The sequence below is a fragment of the Euprymna scolopes genome, chromosome 6 (genome assembly GCF_053919585.1).
Source record: "Euprymna scolopes isolate OS-2025 chromosome 6, ASM5391958v1, whole genome shotgun sequence".
Taxonomy (NCBI): domain Eukaryota; kingdom Metazoa; phylum Mollusca; class Cephalopoda; order Sepiida; family Sepiolidae; genus Euprymna; species Euprymna scolopes.
Genome location: NC_136487.1, coordinates 46,990,481 through 47,011,671, shown reverse-complemented (window position 1 = coordinate 47,011,671; position 21,191 = coordinate 46,990,481). Strand labels below are relative to the sequence as shown.

The following is a 21,191-nucleotide window of genomic DNA, read 5'->3' as shown; positions in this document are numbered from 1 at the left end:
ATATATATAAAATGAACTCATTTTTCCACTCTGATTTTGACCTTAATAGGATTAAACATCAAGACATTTCATGCAAATGTAATATGCACAAACTGCAGCACAATACCTGAGGTGCGTTATAGGCATATTACCTCTCCACTTCTTCGATAATCGTAGATTCCTATATTTTTTCTGTTGAGAGTTCATTACCAAAATCGGATAAAATCAAGGGAAGTAGTAAAATCTTTTCTCTCTAATTAATTCCTCCTACCCCCGTCACCACTTACACCGTTGCGGGATCGTTCACAAGGGACAGTTACGAACGAACGCCGGTTTCGTTTTTTTTTTACTTCGTAGTTGCTTAAAAACCTGGAATTAAATTTTACCGTGCCTTTCCATTCTATGCTTCCTATTGGGTGAAACGCACCATGGAATTAACCGATAACGACATTCCCACAAGCATTAAATCTTACCCCACGCTTACTTTATTTCTCTAATTTAATTTTATAATCACGCAATATGAAACTTATTTTTCTTTCTATCTACATTGATTGCGATAATAACACCGTTTAAGTGCAGAAAAATACATTAGCTTTTTTACCATTTTTCCCAACATTTTTACACTAAAAAAAAAAAGATTCTTTCCATTTCTTTTTTTTATAAAATAACATTTAAAACATCATCTCCGTTTTATTTCGTTCTGTAGTTGCTTATAAAAACTGGAATGGAATTTTAACGTTCCTTTACTTTCTATGCTTTCTACTGGGTAAAACGCACCATGGGCTTAACCGAAACAAAGGGTTATTTATGCCATTTTCTTTTCTTTTTTTTTTGCTTTTCGCTGTGTTCTTTTGTTTTTGTTTTTCCGAACACGTTCATCATTTTTACCCTTATTTTTGCTTTTTGTTTTCCCGATTTCTTTTTTAAACAGGTTTGACGTTTGTGCGCTGTTTTTTTTTTTTTGTTATCGTTTTGTTTTGTTTTTCCGATTTTTTTAAGAAGTTTAACATCATTTTTTTTTAATATTTAAACAGGGTTATTACTTCTTTACTTTACCCCCCACTCTTACACACACACACACACACACACACACACACCTCCAACCCCCCGCTACTAAAGAAATAAAGCTTTACTTGTTGAGGTGTATTCGAGCTAAAATTTACTTTCTTTGTGCTATACTTCAAAACAAACGATGTTCGACGATATTTTTAACCAAACTTAAATTACATTTATTATCGATTTACTTTTGTGTCAAACTGTTTTGCGTTGCTTTACAGAATCGGTGTTAAAAAATAAACGAAAACTGAAAATTGCTTAAAATTCAAATTTATATCCGGTAATTTTCTTTCTTTTTCTTTTTTCTGTTTCATAAACTTTTCTGTTTAAATCCTTTTATGCATACACTTGTTCAGTTTAACTGCGTATTTTTAAATACGTTTAATAAGTTAAAAGTTAATAGTCACGTTCGATTATAACGGTCTATTTTTCGTGGGTTATTTTCGTCTAAATTATGTTAAATGGTTTTCATAAATCATTATCACTAATGTGTAAATATACGGCGTAATCACATTGCTACATCGGCTATCGTTAGATCAGCGAAGTTAAGCAACGTTTACTCTGGTCAGTACTAAATGGGTGACTATTTTGAGACACCAGGTCTTTTATGTGCTCTCCTCTTATCTCAGCATTGTTTCTAGTCACTCTGGGATTCTTCTTACTATTTGAATCCAGCAGAACCGATTCAGGAGAACTATGGTTGTGGATGGCGCAACTCTTGCTTCATAATTACACGCACAGTTACTATTACAAGGAGTATCAACCGTCTCCCAAGACTGAATGGAGGTCATTATATCACTGAATATGGATAAAGTTATGGCACTATGTCTGCGCCTCGCTTTCACATTATTTACAAATTATTGATAAAAGGTTGTTTAATCGATTACTTTTATTCGTGAAAACGTGCAATAGCGAAATGTATTAAAACGAACTTATTTACTTTTTCTATTTCAAATAATATATTTTATTAGGGAAATGAATCCACCAAAGTGCTTTTTAGTTTCTTTGTGAAGAGATTAGTCATTTTAATGTTATATTTCCCGGGGAAAAGCCGGGTAACTTCAACTAGTATATAATAACATGGACATAAATTTCTCAAAATCGGAACCGGGCCGAATAAACACGACACACCTGACATATACAAGGGGTTCAATATATACTAAGAAGAATAACCGTACTAGTAGATATCTTACTGCCGATGCAATCTTCTACCTGTATGAGCCAAGTACGTCCTAGCATAGAGTACTGTTGCCGCATCTGGACTGGAGCTAATCGGAACACCCTATCCTGCCTTAACAGAGTTAAGAACCGACTTCGTAACCTAGTAGATGATGCACTTTTCTCTTCCTTGTAACCTCTTTCCCACAAAAGAGATGTTGCGAGCCTGTCTATGCTCTATCGTTATTTTCCTGGGAGGTACCTGTCTGAGCCCCAATCTATAGTCTCTCTCCTGGCTAATCTTTCACAATAAAACACTCGTCTAACCAAAACCACTATCAATAATTTTCTCCACTCTATCGGTGCCTAAACCTAAACCTGGATTCCATGAATAGAACTTCTTTCGTAGAACTACCCGTCTGTGGAACTCTGTTCCGCTGATCTGCTTTCCAGCTGACTACAATATCGTCGTCTTCTAGTCCAGCGTAAACAAGTTCTTGTTTAATCGTCCTTTTAAATAATCTAATTATACCAATTTTCCACGACTAACGATTACTACGCTGTTGTCCCAATGACTACCGTGCACTCTTTAATCCTTATATTTGAGTAGTCTTTGGGCCTTGATAAATGGTGACCCCTTTGTGAAAAAAATCACAACCAGTTTTACTATATATGTACGACAAATTAAAGCACGACAACTGGTTCCTACTGATTATTTTATTCTTGCAATTTAGGCACGGCATTTTAGCAGCCTGTTCCGCCAGACAACCAGCTATGACCATTAATTGGTACTGATTCTGTTTCCAAGCAATTTCGGCACATAAACAATAAAACGTATTTAGTCGTAATATTCAGCCATAAAGATACATGAAATTGAGAGTTTAATTTTATCAAAACCTCAAAAGATATTGGACAAAAAAATAAACTCTCAATATTTTTAAGCTTGAAAAAGAAATTGAATTCTTTTAACACGATTCCAAATCTGGGTGCAATTACATTATAATAGCAAAATTCGGAAAACGAAAATATGGATTAAAAAACAAAAACAATGGTATCCACTGAAATTTTGTATCAATTTCAACTAAAAGTAATGATATCTACTAAGTTGACATGTTAGAAGTACTTAAATATTATAGCATTATTAAAAGAAAACAAGTTTTCGATCTTTATTCGTAAAAACATCCTCGCGAACATGTGACATAATAACAAGAAAAGTAACTCAACCATGGTAAAAAACAAGGGAATTAACTCATATTTAAAAATTGGTAATAGTTACATGCCATTTACCTCCCCTTGTAACTCTCTGCCTAACATTTTATTTTTGCTAATTTTTGTCAAAACTGTTTTCTTTAATAATCTTTTTCTTCCTTGTCGTTTTTAGTAATTTTTGGATATATTAATTACTGTAACAAGACAATTAAGGAGAGACCATGGATTTGCCTTGGAATTAAATATTAAAAATTTCGAATTTTGTTATTACAGTGTAGTTGCACCCAAATCTGTAGAAAATGAAATTGGAATCGTTCTTATGTCAAGAACAAGAAGAAGCAACCGATTTTAATTCAAACGAACTGACATTTTTTTTTCTACACAGTGATCACCACTTATCAAGGCCCGGAAGCCACTTAGGGATAAGGGTCATTGCAAGTACATTACGTTAGTGTGGAGATTTGATGAAGTGTTTACTTAAGGGGGCGGTTCATTAGGAATTTGTTAACGTTGGACTTGAACACATCCAAGTTGTAGTCCGGTGGGAAGCAGGTAGACGGAAAAGAGTTCCACAGGCGTGCAGTTCTAAGAAAGAAGCTTTGTTCATGGAATCCACGTTTTGATTTAGGCACAGATATAGAGTGGGGGAAAATTTTCACAGTGGATTCAGCTAGACGGGTGTTTTTCGTGAAAGATTGGCGAGGGGGGACCAGAGATTGGAGTTCAGACGGGAACCTGCCATGGAAATAACGATAAAACAAGGATAGGCTCGCAACGTCTCTTCTGTGGGAGAGAGGTTGCAGGGTAGAGAAAAGGGCATCCCCCACTAAGCCACGAAGTCTATTTTGTACTCTGTCAAGGCAGGATAGGCTGTTTTTAGGAGCTCCTGCCCAGATATGGCAACAGTATTCCATCCTTGGACGTACTTGGCTTTTATATAGATAGAGAATTGCATCAGTAGTGAGATATCTTCTAGAGCGGTAGAAGGATCCCACCATCTTTCCAGCGACCTTGGTAACCATGCTCTAGTCCATCACCTTACAGATGCTAAACTGCTAACTGACCAACAACATGGATTTAGACAAGCCCGTTCCACAGCAGACATCCTAACTGTAATCTCTGAACGTATAGACCATTTACTGGACAAAGCGGGGGAGGGCAGAGCGGTAGCTCTAGATATATCTAAGGCTTTTGACAGGGTATGGCATGAGGGTCTCCTCAGGAAAATTAGATCATACGGTATCATTGGTAGAATGCTTAACATAATTAAATCCTTCTTAGATAAGAGAAAAATCCAGGTAGTCCTCGGCGGTCGTACATCTAAACAATATGATATAAATGCGGGAGTGCTCCAGGGGTCTATCCTTGGACCTCTATTGTTCCTGATATTCATAAATGATCTCCCCAACAAAATTGCCTCTGAGATGGGTATATATGCTGATGACACTACACTCTACGGCAGGCACGACAGGAAGAAGAATGAACACATTTCAAAACAAATGGCAGAAACACTAGAGGAAGACCTCCAATCTGTAGTGGAATGGGGACAAAAATGGTTGGTCACGTTCAATGCCGCCAAGACTAAACTAGTTTCATTCAATAATTACAAGAAATCCTCTCTACCACCTATAGCAATGGCCAACGACTCTTTATCCGAGAGTACATCTTTCAAACTCCTTAGCCTAACGTTCACAGAAAACATGAGTTGGAACAATTAGATTGAAGGCATTGCCAGGGCCGCCGCAAGAAAGGTGGGCTCTCTCTACCGTGCTAGACAACTACTAACACCCGAAAGTATCCGGTACCTCTATAAGGCCACCATTCGCCCATGTATGGAGTATTGCTGTCACATTTGGACTGGTGCATCTGCTACTAGTCTCTCGCACCTTGACAAGGTTCAAAAGAGTCGCAAACCTGATAGGCCCTGAACTGGCATCTAAGCTCCAGCCTCTGCCCCATCGACGAAATGTTGCATCCCTCTGCCTGTTCTACAAGTATTTTAATGGTGAATGCTCTGACGAACTGCAATCACTTGTGCCCCCATGACATGAGCACCCTCGACAAACCTGACAGGCTGCTAAATCCCACCCCCACACTGTAGAGATCCCTAGATGTAAAAGATCTTTCTACTCCAATAGTTTCTTCCCCAGAACCGCTAGACTTCGGAATTCCATTCCAGGTCCCTGCTTCCCCAACAGTACTGACGTGCAGAAGTTCAAGTGTAACGTGAACCGACATCTTGCTGCCCAAATCCCTACATAGTACCCCGATAGTTGTTGCCCCTGATAGTAGCCCCCTACACCAAAGTGGCAATTTGCCTTGTTTGGGGTGAAAATGTAATAAAAAAATTAAAAAAAAAAAACAGAGTTACATTCGAAACGAATTATCAACCAAGCTCAACCCCCCCGTCCCATCGCTGTAATGTTGCATCCCTGTGCCTGATTTATATGTACTTTAATGGAACATGATTTGATGAACTCGTGGCTTTTTGCCTCCTCGACATAAATACCTCCGACCAAACCGACAAGCTTTCCATCCCTTAATTTTAGAGGTCTCTAAATAGCGGAAAGTCTTCTGCTCTAACAATTTCTTTTTTCAACCTGCTTGACTTCGGAATCCTCTCTCTGTTTCCTGTGTCCCTGACTGTATTAACATATTGAAATTTAAATGTAATGTGAACAGACATCTCGCTTCTCAAGTGCCTTCAAATTGCCTCTGTATACATGGTACCAAACAGTGTCCCCTTACACTCAAGGGGCAATAAGCCTTGTTTAGGATAGATGAAAGTAAAGAAATAAAAAATATCTAATAATAATAATAATAATAATAATAATAATATAACTAATCTTAATCCGACAAGCAGCAAAATCTCACCCCTTCACTACAGGGGTATTTAGATACCGGAAATCCTTCTACTATAATAGTTTATTTCCTCGAAATGCTAGATATTGGAATTCCTTTTCTGTTTCCTGCTTCGCTGGTTATACTAAGATGTTGAAATTTAGATGTAATGCGAACAAATATCTTGCTTTTCAACTCCCAGATAGTAGATTCGTACGTCAAAGTGGCATTATACCTTGTTTGGGATGAATAAACGTTTAAAAATGTAGCTAATCTTAGTAAGCAATATTTATTTCTGTCGGTCACCGGTAACTCATCTTATCATCATCATCATCATATCGTATGAATCCGAAGTTTCTATTGTTGGCATTGGTTTTCCAGATATTTTTTCAGTCAGAATTCTTTCTAGGAAAACATCGGATACTTACAGGAGATACTCGTGAAGGTTTCCAACATCCTAAGTGAAAGTGATTTTTGTGAAACGAACTGGATTCGAACTTGGAACATCCAGTTTGTCAGTTTGAGTCGTTAACCACTTGAATACTGTCACCTGTCAACTTATATCGTAAATGGTCGTCATTTATTTCATTAATGAATTAATAGCAATGATTACAAAATAACGCCCTTTTTGTTGTTTTTGTTTTTATTTTTATTTTTTATTATTATTAAATCAAATTAATTGAGCTGTTCTCAACTTTTGGCGTGTTTTGTGGGCTAATTTATCTTCAGATATATATTCTAGAGACGTAATGACAAGAACGAGTTAAGTAATTTGATTAAAGATTTCCTCTGCGACGTCTTTTACGCATTCAAGCCTAAAAGATTAAAACGAACGTCGGAGACATCCTAATCTGTGTGACAAATGATCCACACCTCCGTGTTTCTTCCCTCATAAATCGCATTCAAATTAACACAATTAATTTCCACTCGACAACGAAACGCTTTCTCAAGTTGTTAAGGACACGTTGCATCTTTCACTAATCATTCACAGATTTAGTCTGCGTCGAAAAACGAATTGTCATGGTCAACGAACAACTGATTCGCTGAAAATACACACTGGCATCAAGGAAAAGAAAGAGGTTTTAATGACCTTCATTAAAAGATGATCACATTCTTGGCTCTCTTCAAATGTCATCGATATTCTCTGAAAATAGGCATGCGCCACAATGAGTTTATGGTCAAGCAAGGGTTGCGCAATCATTAACTTCACTCCTTCTGGGACGGTGTTACTTAAATCGAGTTTAAAGGGATGTATGACACCTGAAAACAATATCAATATTACTAGTAAACGTGTTATTTTCTATAAGCATTCACAAATAAACATTTCTGACTAAAATGATTTTATCTTCTTATAAACTTATAGTTATATAAATATTTTTATTTAACTATATTACCCTCGATTTTTCATTTACAAAACACTTTCCATGTAAAGTTACCACTTGCTAGCTGTTGACGTTAATATTCCTCAATGTTTCATTTATTTCGATTTTAATATGCATGCATGTCCGTTTTGTAATAACCATGGGCCCCACTCATCCATCCACAGCTCGATAACATCGCAGACCCACCCACCCCAACGTTGTGTGGCGTGGTCTTCCTTTACATCTACATTTCCGGTTGTGATCGTGTCATCGTTTCGCACAAAATGGTAGCTGCCGAGAGGGCGTGGGCGCACGGGTTCGCAAGTATAAAAAATAAAACAAAACACTAAAAACACAAACTCCGACACATTCTGTATATATTTATTAGATTTTGGGTGCGTGTCTGACACCATCGATCTTCTACACGTTAAGGTTAATACCTACGTTCTGTCAAGGCCGTTTTTGTTAGTTGATGTTAGCTTATATCGATATCCTGAAGCTCTCTCAATCCAGGACCCGTCTTCAATTGTGTCGAACTCGCAACTGTCGTCAACAGTCGCAAAGATTTCCATAAACTGATAATAACTATCGTGAACTGTCGCAAAACTCATTGACATGCCTAAAACTGCCGGTAAACTAGCTCTAAATATATTGACTTATTGTCCGGTCCTTTTGTTCCAAGACACCGCCACACTTTGCTTAACAATCCTATTTTTGCTTTCTTTTGTGTTCCTTTGTAAACAACTTTCCATTGTTATACTGATTAACTTATTTCCTCTTTTTTGTTATATTTTCCCCCTTTTTTTTACTTCCTAACACTTGAGGGAGGAACGTTGATAATATCACAATTTATTATGCTTCGTTTTCTTTTCGCTATAATGTAACATAAAAGAAATTTATATCAATTGACGATGTAGTTCTTACCAATATACAAAGACAAAAATGGCCCTACATAATCGTTTACCGGGGTGTGTAACCTGGTGTCTCTGTGCCGTCGGGACGTCTCTAAACCGACTGTTACGTCTTGGCTTGCTGATGTGCGCTAACATCATGAAACGACGCAGCATTAGCTTGATTTTATTTGTCTTCCCACGTTGACAAGATAATCCGGGTAAAAGAGTTTTAAATGTAAGGAACTCAAATACAAAAGCTCCCTGAAAATGACTCTTTATCATTGTGTCACACTACCAAGGTAGGGGAACACGCCACAATCTCTTCTTTTGGGAAGCTTTGATTATTCGTGATTTCAGAATGAAAGTATTAATACCCAAATGTTGTTTCCTTTTACTATAGCATTAGTTGTTAAACATCTGTTCATTCATAGACACATTATATTTTTTACATAGGCATCACCACTTATCAAGGCGCAGAGGCCACTCGAGCATAATGGTTAAAGGGTGTACAAGTAGTCAATCGGACAATATAGTAATCGTTAGTAATGGAAATTCAGTAAATTTGTTAATTTAAGTGGAACGGCTTATCAAGAACTTGATTACCTTGGACTTGAAGACACTCATATTGTAGTCAGCTGGAAAGCAGGAAAATGGAAGACAGTTCCACAGGCGTACAGTTCTAAGAAAGAAGCTTTGTTCGTGGAATGTACGTTTAGGTTTAGGCACAGATAACGAGTGGGGGGAATTATTGATGATTTGGCTAGACGAGTGTTTTTCGTGAAAGTTTGGCGATGGAGGGGCACTTGCTATAAAAAATAACGATAAAGCAGAGACAGGCTCGCAACATCTCTTCTGTGAGGTTGCAGGGAAGAAAAAAGGGCATCCCCTACGAGGCTACGAAGTCTATTTTGAACTCTATCAAGGCAGGATGTCCTTTCTAGGAGCTCCTGCCCAGATGTGGCATTAGTACTCCATCCTTGGACGTACCTGGCTCTTATATAGATAGAGAATTGCATCAGTAGTGAGATATCTACTGGATCGATAAAAGGATCCCACCATTTTTCCAGCAGCCTTGGCAACGGATTTGATGTATGTGTTCCATTTCAGATGAGAAGTAAAGGTCAAGCCCAGAAGCTTGTCAAAACATAGAGCCTCCCCAAGACGAGAGCCATTCATTTCAGTTGATGCCAGATGGGGATCAGACCGTTGACGATGTAAAGAGAAAAGCTTGGTTTTAGATGCATGAAAAGTAACCAGCCACCTCTTCCCCCATTGTACCACATGCTCAAGATCAGAAGAGAGAGAATTGGAGAGAACTTGGTCGTTTACGGTCTTTGATGTGCTACCATAAATGGTAGTGTCATCAGCATAAATGTCTACGAATGATGTAAGGATGTGATTTTGGAAGATCATTAATGTAGATCAGGATTTAACTCTACAACTGAATTTTTAATAGTACTTATGCGTCAACTTAGATTGAGCACAGAAGTGCGTTTTATTAAATGAAAGTATTTCGATTTCTATCTATCTATCTATCTATTATATATAAAAATAACTTTTTCTGTGGATGTGTGTGAGTTCGTTCCCTATGGATTCCTAAGCGGCTGAGATTTCGCACAAATGAACTTTATTTGCCTGGCGTAGGTAGTTTTCGTATCGAATTGTCTTCGATAAATATCGATAATCGAAAAATCCGATGAAAGAGTTCGAAATGAATTTTTCTGTCTAAAGCACAATTGAACCATGATGTTGATTTTTGCATTTTAAACTTAAATTAAAGTCATTAACACCGCACAAGTAGAAAGGACCGGCATATAAAATCAATATTATGTTCTTTGATATGATAAGCGTGTGTTCGAAACGAATTTTTTCTGTTTAGAGCACAATTGAAACATAATTGTTGACTTTTGCATTTTAAACTTTATTTATAGATAATTTTATAAAATTACCAATAGTTTCTCTACAGTCCAATGTAAACTACAATGTCTTGTGGACTAAGTCACTGCGGGGAGACATGTGAATCTTCCTTTAGGGACTTTCATGGGCCCCTAATTAGAGCAGGCAATCAATCGATTTGAAATACAACAGTTTTATAAAGCACTATAATGTTCTAAGGGTAGGATCGGCGACTTTGCCCAGGTGTAAAATACGCTTAAATATGATATTTTAATTTGTCCAGATTTCGTATATATTATTATAGAATCGTGATTTTAAAAGTTTAAAAAGTTTTAAAAAGATGCTTTGAGTGCCATCAGCGGAGAATCGAAACCGAAAGCAAAACTGTACCATTCAAAGCTAGTGACGTTACCACTGTACCAACGTAATACGAATTAAAAATTAAAAATTTTAAATAAATTAACATGAATTTACAAAATGTATGACGACTTTTCAATTTTGACCCATTTTTTACCAATTAAACCAGCTAGAGACCAATATAAAACAGTCCGTAAAAAATCTAATTTGAGGCCCCTAGCGCCGCTCTGCGATTTTTATTTTCGGAGGAGACAGAATTTGAAAATCTAGAGACAGACAGACATATAGCTTTTTATATATTAGATTATCTATGTATATATATTTTTGCAGTATTTATTTCAACAGTGATTAATACGTTAGTAGTATCACTAAAATATATTATGGCAAGTAAGCTACAAAGAAACGTTCATGTTTCATTCCCAGAAGAAATCGTCTGGTCAACTGATAATTTTCTGCCGAGAATTAAAAATGGCCGTTTTCTATATAGCTAGTTTTCTATAAATACAGGGTGAGTCACGATAAATGGATGTTTTTAGACCGCTCCTTGCCTAGTTTAGAAAATGTTTTTATGTAAATTATAAAATTTTTCTTGATATATTCCTTAAAATACATCCGTTTCCCGTGACTCACCCCGTATATTTTCATACTAAATCTCTACTTATATATAAAAGGCGCTTTGTCTGCGCTTATTAGTTAGTTTCCTATCGACTCCGAAACGGCTGGGCGTGTTTTTATAAATTTCACACAACTATACTTCCTGAGTTTGAGAATGTTTTTAGATTGGTTTTGTATTGGAATGCCTTCGATAACTATCAAAAATCGATAATCGAAAAAAATCTGATTAAAGAAGGAACAGTTTGATTTTGATCAAAGTTAAAACTTTTATGCAGCTTCACATCACAAGTGCATTTGAGAGGTTTTATCACCACACAAGCAGACGGGCCCGGCGTATAAAATCAAGAGTAGATTCTTTGATAAGACAGGAACACGTCAGAAATTAATGTTTCTGTTTAGGGCACAATTGAACCATGATACTTGACTTTTGCATTTTAAAATTTAAGTCCTTAGGTAAACAGAATTTCATAAAATTAACAGTAGGTTCTCTACAGTGCAATGTAGACTGCAGTGTATTGTCGACTAAGTCATCGCGGGGAGGCATGTGAGCTTCATCCCGGTGCACCGCGGTGGGTTCCAGACTAGATCAGATAATTAATTTATTTGATTGATGAATGGGCGATCTCACCGATTTCCATGACAAAAGTACTGGAAGGGTAAAATATTTATGGATCCTTATGCAATCTCGGGCAACGTTGGGCCTGCCTGCTAGAATACAACAAATAGTCTAGTCTAATCTCTCTCTCTCTCTCTCTCCCTCTCTCTCTCTCTCTCTCTCTCTCTCTCTCTCTCTCTCTGTATATATATATATATATAATTATAAAACTCAAATGACCTTGTAACGAGTGATGTAACCCACTTTCCGGTTTACAACATCCGGTTGCGCATGCGCGCATAAACATTAACCCATAACAACGTAAACAAATAAACACAAATTGCTTCTTTTGCAGATTTTGAACTGCGCACTGAAATATTAACGGTATTATTTCGAAATTATTATTTAACATGGGAAGAGTGGGAGTGTTTTGCAACTATTCTTTATTACAACTATACTGTCGCTATTTTCTTACAACTAAACAACTTTAACCCGTTGACAAACATAAGAACAACTGTAGTAAAGCCAAGACTACTACTATTACTATTGCTACTACTACTACTACTACTACTACTACTACTACTCTCTATCCGTCCCTTTTCTTTCCTTCCTTCCTTCCTTCCTTCCTTCTTTTTTATTTTTTGTTTACATTTCTAGATACAAAATTGTTGTGCGAGAACGGTGAATCTGTTGACACATTTACTAATCTGTTTCAATATTAGTTTTATTTTGTTTTATTTATTTAGGTTTTATTTTTTTGCTTCAGGTTTTATTAATTATTATTTTTTTTAAGTTTCTATAACTTGATTAAAGGCTTCAAATATGGGTTTTTCATTCTTATATTTCTCATCCGTAGGTTCATGTGCGATTTTACTGCTAAATTACTTTCGTCGGCGTTCGTTCGATTCGTAGGAAAATCATGTTTAATTTTCGATTTTTGAGCGATTATTCGGAAAATAGGTAACTTTACACGAATAGGGAGGAATTTGTTTCATGTTTGAGTGATCTGTCCGTGATTTTTCATTTTAATATACTTTCATAGAAATGTTTCTGTTATGTCAAAAAAAAAACTATTTTCTTTACTTCACAAGTGTCACGCTTACTGACCCAATGGATCACGGGGAGTCTAGTATATATATATATATATATATATATATATATATATATATATATATATATATATATATATATATATATATATACTAGATTATTCGTTATTTGTTTGGTCACAGCTAAAATCACTATCTATTCTCCTTTGATTTCATTAAAAAAAACTATAAACTGTGACATTAGTTAAGTATTTCTTCTTGTCTAACTAAAAATTAAACGCTTATTTCTATATTATCTAATAAATAACATAAAAGTAAAGAGATTTATTATTTTCTATTTAGTTGACATACGTGTTTACGGTATGTAAGACCACACTATATAAATAGCTGAAAATAGTCAATCTTTTTCTAAGTAGTGATATAGCATCATAAACTATTAGAGAGTGGGTGAATCAACATACGGTTGGAAGGTGAAAGGAATTCATTGCTCAGTTAAAGATTGTTTATTTGTTTAGTTAATTATAAATTACGGCTAATTAGAAGAAATGAAAAAAAAATTTTTTCAAACATAACCCAATCCTAGAAGTAAGGGATTTTGCGTTTATTTTGCGTCATTAATTTATATAGGAAAATGCCTTAGGGAAACGCGCATTGATGTATTCAGACTTAATATGATAAAACGTAATTGTATTGCTCGTATCACTCCTATTGATAATTTGAACCTTCAACCATCAAAAGACTGTTGCTTAGAATTTAGTAACAGACAATGGTCAGGAGGGATCTAAGTATTGGACCATGATATTTGATTTTTGCATTTTAAACTTTAATTCAAGCCATTATTTACAGATAATTTTATAAAATCAGCAGTAGTTTCTGTACAGTGCAATGTAGACTTTTATCCTTCGCGGCACGGATCTGTGGCACAACGGACTATGAAGTTATTTAAGACTTTTTCAAGGCTATAGCTAACGAAATTAGAGCAAAGATTAATTAAACGGTTCCGTTAGAAAATACATACGGATTCAAGAGGTCTACATAATGCCCTTGAAGAAGTTCGGGTATTACATCGGCTGAAATGTTGTGAAAATAATATTTTAGATGAAAGCGGTAATCTGAAACAAACAAACATTACAAATCAGTGTAATTTTATTATCTACTTCCGGTGTCTGATGCTGCTGGTCATATTAACCGATAGAAAAAAAAAGTATGCAGGATTTATTTTTCGGTATAAAACAAGAATGACTTTCGTTTATTTAACATTTGATGAAACTGTAACAATTTGTTATGTAACGACAATTTGTTCCATGGAAATTAGTCGTGTATACATCCTTAACGCAGTCAGCGAAACGATACCGTTTGTTATCTAGGTTTCCGGCCTAATGCGTAAACATATTTCCTGTTTGTGTCTTGTTCTTCTTCCCCTATTTATCTTTCCGTTGTTCTATCCTATTTTGAAACACCTCGTATACGCCAAAGCTACATGACCTGTTCTCTGCTACAATTTCGATTCAGTGTTTTTGCTTATATCATTTTCTTTACCAAATTTCTCATAAATTATTTGATCCCTCTGCCGTTTTAGAACAATTTGATTGCCAGATTAACACTGACCATAAAAAAAATTTCCAACTGAAGTAGAAATACAGAAATGTAGAGTGACATAATAGGAAAACAGACTTTTTGTATTTTATTTTTTCTAGTGTTTGTTTTGTTTTTCTGGTGGATCCCTATCTAGCAATACTAAAAGCCATAAAAAATAAGGGTTAACGAGATGGAATGGTTATCAGCTGAAATATGAAAAATGTTATGAGAAAATTGGGAATGGTTAGTGGAATTGATGATAGGAATCTGTTAGCATTGGATTTGAAGACGATCATGCTGTAATATACAGGAAAGTAGTCCCGTGGAAATGTGCTCTGCTGACGGGATATCTTTGCGAAGAAGATCTGTTCATGGAAACGTTATCAACACATACGTCGCTATAAAAAAGCATTAAATTTGTGATTTTCGCAGTATCTTTGTGTATCATGTTCTATTGTCTTTAGTATATATATATATATATATATATATATATATATATGTGTGTGTATATATATGTGTATATATATGTATATATATGTATATGTATATATGTGTATATATGTGTATATATATGTATATGTATATATATGTATATGTATATGTGTATATATATGTGTATATATATATATATGTATATATATATGTGTATATATATGTATATATGTATATATATATATGTGTGTATATATATATATATATATGTGTGTGTATATATATATATATATATGTGTGTGTATATATATATATATATATATATATATATATATATATATATATATATATAACTATTTAATTTATCTTTCTGTATTTGTTTTCTCTTCTATATAATTAATGTTACGCATGATTGGCAACCAAACATTTTATCGGATCGTGAAAATGGAATCAAGTAATAATTCTTGTATTGTGTGTGTGTGTGTGTGTGTGTGTGTGTGTGTGCGCGCGCTTCTACTCAGGTTCGAATATTTACCTGTACAACACCCAAATTGTTACCGGCAACTAACGCAAAGCTTTAAAATGCATCTATTTCAACAATAAAGGGAGAAAAGAATGTCATAGATCAATTAAGACTAAGAGGGGGGATAAATAAAGGCGTGTGTATATAATTTTTGTTTATAATAAACAATAAACGTATCTACATTGGTCTCAATTTCGTTTTATTTGTTTCTGCTTTTCTCTTATTTTATCTGTATCACACATTGTTTCTCATTTGATAATCTTAATTATTATATAATATGGTTTCTGTTCCTTTCATTCTTGCATTTTCTGGCTTGGACAAAAAGACAATTTTTTAGGAAGTTTTATCATTTGCAAAAATAAGACAAAGTCCTCCTTAAATCACTTTCGAGTTTGTTAATAATCTATGCGCGTTCCTATTTTTTATGACTTAAGCGTTATTTACATCTTGCTTGCGGTTGATAATACTTCCTTTCGTGTTGGTGTTTGAATTTCAACAAGCAGGTTCTAATGGACATTTAATTTCGCGACCTTTTATTTTAAGGTTTATACCTTAGCGAGATGTAGCCAGGATCTAATAAATACAGGTATTATTTTTTACTTATTATATCTCCATCGACATGCTCCTTATTTGGGTAAAACCAACCGTTTTTTTTTTATTATTTCTTGTTGTATTATCCATGGTGCTTAATGTTCAAAAGATTTGTACACCTAATATTTATCGTGAAAGGAAGGCCGCGAAAGAGCAGCAGGTGTTTATGTGAGTTAAGTGATGGGAGGGGGGTATATATTAGATAAAGACCAAATAAGTTGAATTGTTATTTGTGTATACGTGTGCCTGTTTTATTGAATAATTTATATTTATTTACATTCCTTTCCTAAGAAGTGCTAAAAAATAACATTTTAGTAAAGGCCCAATGCCCAATGGCCACTCGAGGATAAGGATTCAAAGAGGGCTCTGTGGCCGGTGAGACAATAATGTGATGATCAATAGTAGTGGGTATTGGGTAGAATTTAATTAAGAGGGCGGCCCAACGAGGACTTGTTTGCATTAGACTTGAAAACGACCATGTTGTAGTCAGCGGTATTTTGTTCCACATTTGCCTACAGATGTTTCGTTTAGATTTAGACAGAGAAATGGGCAACTATTGATATTGGTTGTCAAGGAAACAAAAAAAATTAAAGTTAGAGACCTCCGTATTGGAGAGAAACACCTCCAACGCGTACGTCGCTTTAAAACGTATCAAACATCGGGCATTTTCTAGTATAGACAACAAAACGAAAACGTGGTAAAAAAAAAATCAAATAAATAAAAACAAGTAAATCTAACGTCATATTTATTGGATGGGGTCCTACCAGTTTTGTTTTGTTTTTTTGTTTGTTTTTTTTTCGATTTTTGATCGATTATTGAGACTCCCTATCATGTCAGCCATTTTTATTATTCTAAATTTAAACTTTATACTAATGGTCTTCCAAATTAAATAAAAGCTTTAAAGTAAGTTAAAACAATAAAAATTATCCAGCTAAGTAGAAGAGTAATTTATCTTTGGTGACATTTATTTGTTATATATTTGCTTTTGTTTTTTTGTTTTTTGTTTTTTTCTGTAACTTTTTTTTGTTTCGTTGTCTATACTGTCAAATGTCCCAAATATTAAAGGTTCTTATTCTTTATCTTTATATATTTTTTTCTATTTTTTTTTCAGAATGGCGGATAAATATAAGGAGATGAAAAATGAAGACGACGATACTGATTGTCTTGTGCCGGACGATGAGTTCGAATCTGATTTGATATCTGAGCAGAAACCAAAAGATGACCCCCGCCCGGAAAACCATGTCGAATCAAACATGGCTGAGATGAAGCCCTCAACAGCGGATAATTCCCAATCTGACGACAACACGCAAGGCAGCAGTTCACCAGACTCCAATTCGACACCTACGAACGACGGCTGCATTCGACACCATTATGGCGTGATGTACTTCAATCATGCAGGGGAGGCAACTTTCACGAGAGACAATGTGCGCACAACCCAGACGGAAGGTGGTGATACTGTCATCAACACAGCCCATTATGCGTCGAATTTCAATCCATACTCTTACGAAAAGCCTCTACGCAAACGAAATATAAAATTCATGATGGCCATAGCTGTGATCGCCATTATTATCTTCTTCCCGACTGGGATCTGTGCATATTACTACGCTATGAAGGCTGATAAGGAATTCGATATCGGAATCGAACGCGGTGACATTGATCTCGCCCGCAAATACGCCAAAAAGTGCGAGAAGTTCATTATATTCTCTTTCTTCAGCGCTTTTATTATCGCTGTCATTGTATTGGCTGTTTACGAACGATTCCAGATGAGCCCCGAAGACCTTAGAAAGCATAGCTACCCCCATATGGTTGCCGGATAATTGAGCACCTTTAAAATGGCCTTTTCTACTATGATTTATTTTACTTATATGTTTATTTGAAGAAGAAAAAAAACCTATTTTCACTGTACATATCTATTAAAAACAAATCCAAGGGAGACAACTATTGATGCCATAAAAAGGTTTATTTCAGAAAGTAATTACAATTGCCATCAACATTTTTTTTGTTTTTTTGTCAGGAATAAAAACCGAACTTTATAAATACACTCTCGCAAACGTAACGCACTGTATGTCCAAATTTACATGCATCCCCTCACGGAGCAGAGTTTGACACAAGGACGATTTTTAATGGGAGATATTCCACTACTCTCCAAAAACTAGCTATTCTAAATTGGGTTAAAAAAATTAAATTATCTCTGTCAAGAAGAATTTCTTCTACATTGATCGAGGACTAAAAAGATTAAGTGTAGTGACAGAATAAATACTATACTTTGATCTTTACTAAAAGTTCCAGAAACATTCCTGAATGCTTTCTTTTATGAGACAGGGGCGCCCTTAAAATACGTGTTCATTTGGCTTAGTAACACAAATTAAACATGTTCATTTTGGCTTAGTAACACAAATTAAAAAAATCAAGGTCCACTATGGAGCAGTGTTCGAATCCTACCTGTAACCTATAATTTAAGGATTTCTCTAATCTTCAAATCATATGTCAGATAAAGACGGACTCTTTCGTGGTAGGGTGGGGCAAAACCATTTCCACCGCTCGATCCTGGTTCACAAATGCAAAATGTCCTCAGTCTGAGAGGAGTGCCTCCGAGGACTGATGCCATGACTTTTGGAATAGTAAATAGTGATTTTACATTTCGAAATATATTAGACGATGATTGATAATTTTTATTAATTGAATTATTCGGACATTTTGGATGCTATTCCCACAACATTCTGGCAGATGTAACCTCTGACCTATTCACGCGTGTCTTTTCGAACTAGTGCAAGGTATATAGTGTTAATAATCACTTCCAAGTGGCATTCGTCAGGAGGTTAGTAGTTAAATCCTCACTACAGGCGATACTAACTAAAACAATAAATAAAATTACTTAAAACTTCTACTGGCCATGACTGTCAGAACGAGAACAATCTACCCCTTCCTATGAATTAAATAATGACTTCAGTTCGAAATTGCATGTAGACTCCCGAGTTCTACATGACGCAACCTGAGAAGTCCGGAGTTTCCATCGGCCGAAACGTAAACATCCACGATAAGAATATTAGTTTCAACAATCCGAATACTATGAAAAGAAGATTTACGGTGCGAATTAAAGTTTAACAAGAATGGGTTACCGGCTAATTTAGGAAAGACAAAAACATGAATTTCAAACGGCGCCTCTGTCATATCAAAGAAACAGTAATCATCCATCGTCTTAAAAACCTGATTATTACATTTGTTTCTGGAACTTTTAGTAAATTGGCTGGTAATATTATTACATAGATTCTTCAGACTGTTGTTCTCATCTTTAGTGTTATTTCAACAATGTTTTGATCGAAGTAACCTTCGGCCTTCTTTGTATCTTGCCGAACTCTGGAATCTTTCTGTCAAACTCGGGAGTTTGCGCAGAATTTCGAACGGAATTGTTGGCCATGACTCCTAAGTAATACGCAATTGTGTCGCCCGCACTATAAGTTGAACCACTGACCTCCAAACGAGTGTAATTTACAACGAAGGAAGACATGTTACCCTTTGGACAAAATAAAAGGTTCTGTTCGAAATTCTGTGCTCGACAGAAAAATTCCTGAGTTCCACAAGATACACATGAAGAAGGTTACACCGACTGAAACGTTGTGCGAATAACATTCAAGATGAGAATCGTAGTCTGAAAAATCGATATAATACTAATAATCACTCCTCATTTCAAAAATTCACAAACGGTTTATAATCTTTGATAAATTTTATTGGCATTGTGTATCTGTTGGATGGCAAAGAAAAGCGATTCTTTAATCTGAATCACAACTTCGTTGTTCCACTCTTTTCTCCTCTTTGAGTAAACTGGAACCGGAAACTCTGTTCTGTCCATAAACAATGCCGATGTCAAGTGTATTTGCCAAGTTCTGGAAAGACGACCTCCTATGTGGAATCAATGGATTCAGGGTAGGAGGTGATATTAATAATCGATTAAATGATGATATCCTCATCAATCACATGTGCCAACGATGAGGAACGTTCACAGGTGATGGTTACCTCTTCTCCTCATAACGCATGGTAAATAGTACTAGGTTACATAGCTAGTGCTATTGGTATGAGATTGTAACCCATATCGCAAAACAATCTATGATACGGAATTCATACTGCATTGTTAGTCTTTGTAAACAAACCAATGTGATTTTTAATGAAATGTTCAAAATTTAATCAATAAATCATATATTTTATATAGAATGCAAAATTTTAAATCTAATAACATCCTAACGTTTACAAGCATGAAATTTTTCAGCAAATTAAAGCGAGTGTGCAGTAAATATTTTTAATACGCTGTTTCTATTAAATGATTCTCACGTAAATAGCTTGTCAAAGATAGGCATAAAGGGGTTACAGAACATTACACAAGATAGTTTACAAATAGAAAATGACAAACGAGGAAAGACGGCATTGCTGTCTCAATACAACCAATAAAAACACAGGTTGCCGGGCCTAGAGGTAGAGAAGTTGGGTGAACATGTTTTAGTAAAATATGTCTTACATTGTTATTCCTTATGATATTTTGAGAGTCTATGTGACTGCTACTAGAAGAAGCGCATGGCTGACATGGTTTTAGGGTTTGTAAAGGCCACGTAAAATATGAAGCAGTCGGAGTACATCCATTATATTTATTCAATAAATTATATGTTATGCAGAATATAAGTTTTCAAATCTAATAACATCCCAACATTCACAAGTGTGGATATTTTGCCTAGTTTAACGTGTGTGACAGTGGATACTGTTATATGTTGTTTCTATTAAAAGTATATATATATATATATATATATATATATATATATATATATATATATATATATGGACGTATCTCTCAGGTGAGAAATACATTTTTCTAACATGAATAGGTTGGCCAAATTAATCATAAGTAGGTAAATAGATTTAATATCTGGAACATGTTTTAGTTCTTGTGATTAAGGGAGGTAGTGTTTGGTCAACACTGCTGGGGAGCCATGATGTAATATACTGTTTTGTTTTTAAATCCCTGAAACAGTGGTTCATGGTAAACAAATGATGATACCTTAAATTAACATT

The 21,191-nt window shown here is 35.2% G+C and overlaps 1 protein-coding gene across 2 annotated transcripts in view; it reads left to right on the top strand.

Moving 5' to 3' along the window:
* LOC145277641 (uncharacterized) overlaps positions 1–20,366 on the top strand; it is a 358,623-nt gene extending 338,257 nt beyond the window's left edge. The window contains exon 4 of one of the 2 annotated variants that reach the window (XM_080129218.1): positions 17,245–20,366. In XM_080129218.1, coding sequence (XP_079985344.1) covers positions 17,246–17,950 — 705 coding nt within the window. In that variant the 5' untranslated portion in view covers position 17,245 and the 3' untranslated portion in view covers positions 17,951–20,366. The remainder of the gene's footprint in view (positions 1–17,244) is intronic. The other variant, XM_080129220.1, reaches the window with a different exon arrangement.
* Positions 20,367–21,191: the final 825 nt, after the last annotated feature.